The following is a 7,026-nucleotide window of genomic DNA, read 5'->3' on the forward strand; positions in this document are numbered from 1 at the left end:
AGAGCGATGAGACAAAAACATTAAAACTCATTATAAACGAGGCATGTGTTGCATCCAGTGGGGACATAATTACTGATTATAATGACTTATACTGTCTTTTTACGCGTTGTGTTGCATCACGCCGCGTAAACATAAAACCATGTCTGCATTTGTGATCAGAAAAACGACAAACAACAAGCGCTACTCTACGCTGCTCAAAACTCACGTTTGAATCATCAGTGGCAAATTCTTTAAATATGAAAACGTACTTACAGTCTGTGAGTCAGAACAGCCGGCATTGTAGTCTACTCTCCCAGGATCAGGAAACAGTCCACTGTAAAATGTGCTGCACACATCTGAATATTTAAGTTGAAGTGTTCTGGAACAGTGTTGTAAATACAACTTAACCACTGATTTCTAGTCGTGTCCTCTTTTGGAAGACCAAACTAAGTAGTTTTGCTTTCACAATGAAACATACAGCGCCTCCACGACATGGCGGCAGCAACAATACTACAGCGAGAATAAAAGTTACATCTTCTTTCTTTGCGTGAACATTTGGGCGGCGTTATGCAAATCTTCCCACATAGTGAGGTAGACATGTGGGGGCGTGTTAGAACGAGCCGTTTTAGGAGGGTGTGGACCAGTCTTAACTTTTATTAAGAATATCTCTTTGGGTTTGAGACTAGTCTTTGCAAATTTAGGGATCTTATCTATTCACAAACAGCTTGTAACACTCCAATATTATACCCCTTTAAATATTGCTTCATTTCCATTCTAGGGAGGGACATCCAGAAAGAGCGCCCCGGAGCCAGAGCCGCCCGTTCGTCTGTTTCAGATCTACGGCTCTCACCCGACCAATTCAAAAGCTATAGAGGTGCCAGCTCTGGTGGCCTCACTCAACTCCAATGATGTCTTCCTCTTGAAAAGCCAGAATGGCATCTACCTGTGGTATGGCAAAGTACGCAGTCTTTCTACTTTCACGACACTGGTAGTATTTTATTGGAAAAAAAGCACTCAGCAGTTGTCAAATGCAACATGCAATGTCCATCCCTACTGCCCTCATAATGGACATTATTGGGAAAGCAGCACTAAGCTCTATATATATAACCTCTCAGGGGTCCAGTGGTGATGAAAGGGCCATGGCAAAGGAGGTGGCCTCCTTTATTGGTCGAGGCTCATCAGAGGAGATCATGGCTGAGGGACAGGAGCCAGATGAGTTCTGGGAAATCTTAGGTGGAAAAGGACCATATGCAAGTGACAGAAGGTACACTGAACCTTATTTGTACAACAAAATTCCAAACAATGGTTCAAAAGCTGTCGTTGGGACAGTACCCTTATGTTAGGGACTAATATGTATCTTTAAAGCTGTCATGAACTGCCTCTGTTGATATTTTGTACTGTTCTCTGAGGTCTACTTATAATGTTATCAAGATTTTTACATCAAAAACAATTTATAAGTAATAGGCTATTTTCTGTCCTCATCAGAACGCTCTGTTTGGAGGATTGTAGACTCGGAAGTAAACGCCCACTGCTAGAATTTCATTCAAAATAAAGTTCATCCACTCTTTCCTAACACTGGGATCAGTAGGAAGCCAATGCAAAAACAGTTTTTCCACAGCTTGGCACTGCACAGCATCTTTTCGTCTTCAGAGTTCTGAAACTTACAGGATGTTTTATAGTACAATTACCTCTTATATGTCAAAAGATCAAGGGAATTTTGGTTTCTCAGTTCATGACCCCTTTAAGGTACTATAATATGCACCCTTTAGGGGTAAATATAGGGGCTTTCGCACTGGAGGAACCTTTTCATAGTTCTAAGAACTATTGGTGGAAGACTTTTGGGCGTGTTCGCACTGCAGGAACTAGGAACATATTTAATTCTATGAACTCTGTTTGGGGGAACTAAATAAGCTCCTACTTCAGAGTAGGGTCTAAAACAGTTCTATACAGTGAAATACAAACGAAACACCAAGTACCCGGCATTTTTTAAAAACCATGTAAAAATATTTACTCTATGAAAACGGCGATAACGGCATTTAACTGTTGTCTGCAGCGTTGTGTTCTTTTCTCAGCCTTGGTGATAGCATTGCAAGTTGTCATAGGAGATTTAGTCAGTTTTCATGCTCTTTTAACTGACATAACATCTCCGTTATCATGAAACCCATGACACACAACAAAAACGGCTCCGATCACTGCGTCCTCCATTCACCGGTTGTTGACGTTTGTAAATGTGGCGAATAAAGATGTCGCTGTTGGCTGCTTCTGAGGGAGAAACTGGTTCTCTAGGAACCACGCTGCTGGCTAGTTCCTAGAAGTACGCAGTGCGAAAGCTCCTAATGGTACAAAGGTGTACCTTCTGAAAAGGTACTCCCCCAGTGACAGCTTTTGTGGGAAAAAGTTCTTCATTCTTGGCTGTTGATGTTACGTCTTCTTAAAGATTACAGCAGGTTACTCTAGATCATCAACCGCGTCTTTTTGAATGCTCCAATAAGACCGGCCAGTTTATTGCCACTGAGGTAACCCAGTTCACACAGGATGATCTGAGAGAGGACGACGTCATGCTTTTGGACACGTGGGATCAGGTAGACCAGCACAGTTTGAACTAAAACTATACTCTGTTCCTCTGTAATGTAAAGTTTGATGGTGATAGGCAATGTTTCTACAATAGTATCACCGGTATGCCGACATCTGCATAATAACAATATAGCAGCTGTCATAATAATGTAAGCATTGACCCTAAATACCATGAGAAGTAGATTAGATTACTAGAGCCTTCGGCTCTTCTAGGTCTTTCTTTGGATAGGAACTGAAGCCAATGAAGTGGAGCGTAAGGAATCTGTGACAACTTGCCAGGAATTCTTGCGGACTCATCCTGGATCCCGGGACCCTGACACACCTGTGATAATGGTGAAGCAGGGCTTTGAGCCTCCTACCTTTACTGGGTGGTTCACGGCCTGGGACGCGACAAAATGGAGCGTAGGTTGGATTTGCATTGTATAAACATGCTGAAAGAGATTTACAGGCCTACTATTTAAGGAGTCATTCTCTGCTGATGAACAAAACTCATTTAGCTGTAATTCACACGCTTTTATCTTTGTACTAGGGTGGCAAAACCTATGAGCAGCTGAAGGAGGAGTTAGGGGAGATTACGTTGCCCACTAAAGTTGATTCTGTATGATCCTTTGTACCCTTGCATATAATACACATTTCAGTCAACATTTGCATCAAAGATTTGCGTCAAATTGTAATTTCTCATGACAGGGATCCAATGGTGCGGAGAGTAAAACCATCTCACAATATGCACCAGAAATGCTGATAAACAAACTGTCTGGAGAGTTGCCTGAGAACGTGGACCCCGCACACAAAGAGGTGCGTACACAGCTTCATGTTTTGGTTTACAGGAGCTTGATCAAGCATTCAGGCAACACAAGGCGATCCTATTGTAAGTAGGGAAAAAGCTGCTTTTGCTCCAAATTGTACTGTTGTCCACCAAAAAAAAATCTTGTCGTTATTTGGATTTATCGAGTTCCCAAGAAATTTGCCACCTGCAGTCTATACAGACCTTCTTGACATCTTCCTGCCAAATTATGAGCCGGTCCCATTTTCACGCATGGCCCATGTTGATTAATTGACTTAAATGATCCTGATAGGTTTCTTTTGTGCATGGAAAAATTGTCCTTTTTTTTTCTTGGAACATTTTCCTAGGCGGTTTGTCAGATTTGCACAAAGTCTGACATGAATTATTTAAGGACACGCCTTGTTACATAACCAATTTAGCCAGTTTATGAGCGTGTCTTGTTTGCTCAGGTTGGTTTTTGTTGTATTCCTGGCCCACCTGTGTGCTGATTGCTCAGTATCTGTGCGTTATAGTTGCAGCTCCAGCCCGTGTCGTCATCTCTGTCATCTGTTCCTGGTCCAGAAACTCTGTCTAATGATTGGGTTTGCTATGACTAACTAGCCTTATTGTAGTTCAGTAAAACAGAAGAGCATAGCACTAGAAATGCCAAGTCATGGGTTCAGTTCCAATGCATGAACCACACAGATGGACAGCTCAGACAAAAGCATCCATGAATGTAAATGGAGGATGTTTGAAATCCTCTTCTAAAATGAGCATTTTTATCAGGCTCCTATGTGTAGGTCCAGTAATTTCACTTTAACGCCAATGAATAGGTTCTTTTCATTGCCATTAAAGTGAAATAACTGAACTTAAACATAGGAACCTGAGAAAATACAAATTTTAGAAGAAAATTTCAGATGGCACTTTTGCATCTGAACTCTTCAAATGTAGATGTTGCACTGTGCACAGAGAAGTGAACTTGACAGCGAAAATGCATTCTAAAAAAAAAAACTACCTGTGCATGTGCTGCGCAAGGGTGTTTTTAAAATCTGCAAATGTTATACACTTAAATAACTGAACTTAAACATAGGAACCTGAGAAAATACAAATTTTAGAAGAAAATTTCAGATGGCACTTTTGCATCTGAACTCTTCAAATGTAGATGTTGCACTGTGCACAGAGAAGTGAACTTGACAGCGAAAATGCATTCTAAAAAAAAAAAAACTACCTGTGCATGTGCTGCGCAAGGGTGTTTTTAAAATCTGCAAATGTTATACACTTATAAATTCAGAGTCATGTAAGTATTTCCATTTCACAAAACAGACTGTCCTAATACCAAACAAATTGCTGGTTATACTTCAAAGTGTGCACATGCCTCAACCAAATGGAGCGTGACAAAGAAAGGGAGTTATGAGAAATTTGACTAAAATATTTGAATACATTTTAATAAAAGTGTGGTGTTGCTTTGTTGAGAGCAATGTGTGCTGCTGTATATAACATTCTAAGTCACCTCATTCGAGTTAACACAGTTCTTCTTATCGTGATCTAAATCATTTTCATATATTTACATCATACATTTTCTATCTCCTTTTCATGGTATATTAGAGACATCTGTCTGATGAAGATTTCCAGACCGTACTTGGAATCTCCAGAGAAGAGTTCGACAGTTTGCCTCAGTGGAAACAGACGACCATTAAGAAGGAAAAGGGATTGTTTTGAAAAGTGACGTATGTTTTGTAAGTGCTGGTAGTGGGAAGAGGGAACACAGACGCATCTATATTTCCTATTTCAAATTTAATCATTTAAATCTTTTGTCATAACTGATATCACTAATGTAATCGCTCATATGTTCCAGACACAATAAGCATATTGCAGTTTAATTGCGGGACTTGTGCCGTTTTTGGTGAAAGCAAAATAAAAATATGTATATTTACAAGAATTGAATTGAATTGAATCTTTCGACTCCTGTTTTTTCTTCAAGTGACATTACCATCTATCCTACAACTTTTGGCTAAAGTGTGTACTATATAGAATACACAACCGAGGCAAAATGTTTTCATTTCTGAGCAACTCTTTAGCAACAGATGCTTCCCCATTCGACTGATTTATTTTCTTATGTATAGTTTGAGTCTGGAGGGGAAATACTGTGAGCATTAACACCTGAACACTCACTTTTAAGTCAATGAGTGACATAAAAACTGATACGAAAGCTGTGAAAGAGATATGCACAGAAAAAAACGAAAGGTAAAGAAGACAAAATTGTTGGGCTCGTTACTCAAAATGTTTTATTTATTAATCGTTACTAGTTAATCCTTTCAAAGGTAATAGCATTACTTTACTGATTACTTTCTGGCAACAGTAATTAGTTACACTACTAGTTACATTACTTTCCCGCCCCACATAAGTTATGTATCTTTTCCCATAAAACTATTTTAAAATGTTACTAACAATATATTTCTGCCTCATCATTTGACCAAAATCCACACTTGATCAGAGTCAGAAGTTATTACAAATGCTCATTTGTAATTTCTCGGTTACCCATTATATTTCATGATGTATTTTATCAAAAGAAATAACAGAAGTTCATAAGAAAATGTTTCATTTTCAAAAAAGATTTTATACAATTTATAAGCCATGTAAAACCGGAGTACAGTAATGCCACAACTTACCCATCAGTGTTCAGATCATCTTTTCTCCTGACAAAATCAATGTGATGGCAATATTTCCATCCACTGAATGCACGCTTTTCCATATTCCAAGCAAGCTTGGTGACTTAATGTGCCTCTGCAAGTCATGAAAATTATGAAAATAAATCCAGAAATTGTTGGACTTTCAACCAGTAGTGGTTGAGGCATCAAAGGTAACTAAGAAAGGAGCTGTTTTATGGATGGAAACTGTAATACTATTACCGAAAACTTATTAGTAATTAGTTACACTACTAGTTACTGCAAAATGTAATATTATTAGTTACTGTTACTAGTAACTAGTTGCTGCCTAACACTGGAAGACAAACTGATTAATGTTGGTGTGTAGGTGGAATTTTTGTGTTTCTGGAATTCCAGAAAGGACCAATGAGAACATTAATGTGTGATGGAAATATGAGAAGCTGTGAATATAATAATATATTATGTGTCAGGCAGTCATTCATGCAATGAATCCAGAACCTTACAAAGCCCTCAAAAGCTGAATTCAGTCATTACTAGAGAATTAATCATGTTATTCGCGTTAGAATACTGGCCCAAATAATTAGTTATTCTTTCTGAAGAACTTGGTAATAGTCATAACTAGTGGGTTACCATGATTTTAGAATTAATTATGCATTATTCATATTAATTATCAATCTGTAGACAGTAGAACTTAGTAGTTCTTGGGGAGGTATGAAAAAACAGTAGTTACTGATCAGCTGCACTTTTAACTAAGCACTACTAACTAATTCATTAATTAGAGTTTCTTGTTAGATTGCTAGAGTGCTTATATTGCATTACTCATGTGTTCTTGTGTAGTTATTCATTAATGATGGAACGGTATGTATCATAAATACTGCCCATCCCTGCTTACACATAGACAACTAAACTACAAACAAGTGGGATTTATCAGTAGGCCTAACCAAGGAAACACAGAGAACACAAACACAAAGAGACACAACACGATCCAGACATTGTCTGTCTAGAAGATGTAGATATTACAAGCATAAGAATGGTTGTGCGTTT

General features: G+C 38.6%; 1 protein-coding gene across 1 annotated transcript in view; it reads left to right on the forward strand.

The window, feature by feature from the left end:
- Nucleotides 1–5,251, forward strand: part of avil (advillin) — a 21,647-nt gene extending 16,396 nt beyond the window's left edge. The window contains exons 14-20 of the mRNA XM_016253746.1: nucleotides 758–937; nucleotides 1,095–1,243; nucleotides 2,417–2,561; nucleotides 2,767–2,955; nucleotides 3,083–3,151; nucleotides 3,241–3,348; nucleotides 4,922–5,251. Coding sequence (XP_016109232.1) covers nucleotides 758–937; nucleotides 1,095–1,243; nucleotides 2,417–2,561; nucleotides 2,767–2,955; nucleotides 3,083–3,151; nucleotides 3,241–3,348; nucleotides 4,922–5,035 — 954 coding nt within the window. The 3' untranslated portion in view covers nucleotides 5,036–5,251. The remainder of the gene's footprint in view (nucleotides 1–757; nucleotides 938–1,094; nucleotides 1,244–2,416; nucleotides 2,562–2,766; nucleotides 2,956–3,082; nucleotides 3,152–3,240; nucleotides 3,349–4,921) is intronic.
- Nucleotides 5,252–7,026: the final 1,775 nt, after the last annotated feature.

This window comes from Sinocyclocheilus grahami, unplaced genomic scaffold (genome assembly GCF_001515645.1).
Source record: "Sinocyclocheilus grahami isolate Dianchi unplaced genomic scaffold, SAMN03320097.WGS_v1.1 scaffold1199.1, whole genome shotgun sequence".
Lineage (NCBI taxonomy): Eukaryota > Metazoa > Chordata > Actinopteri > Cypriniformes > Cyprinidae > Sinocyclocheilus > Sinocyclocheilus grahami.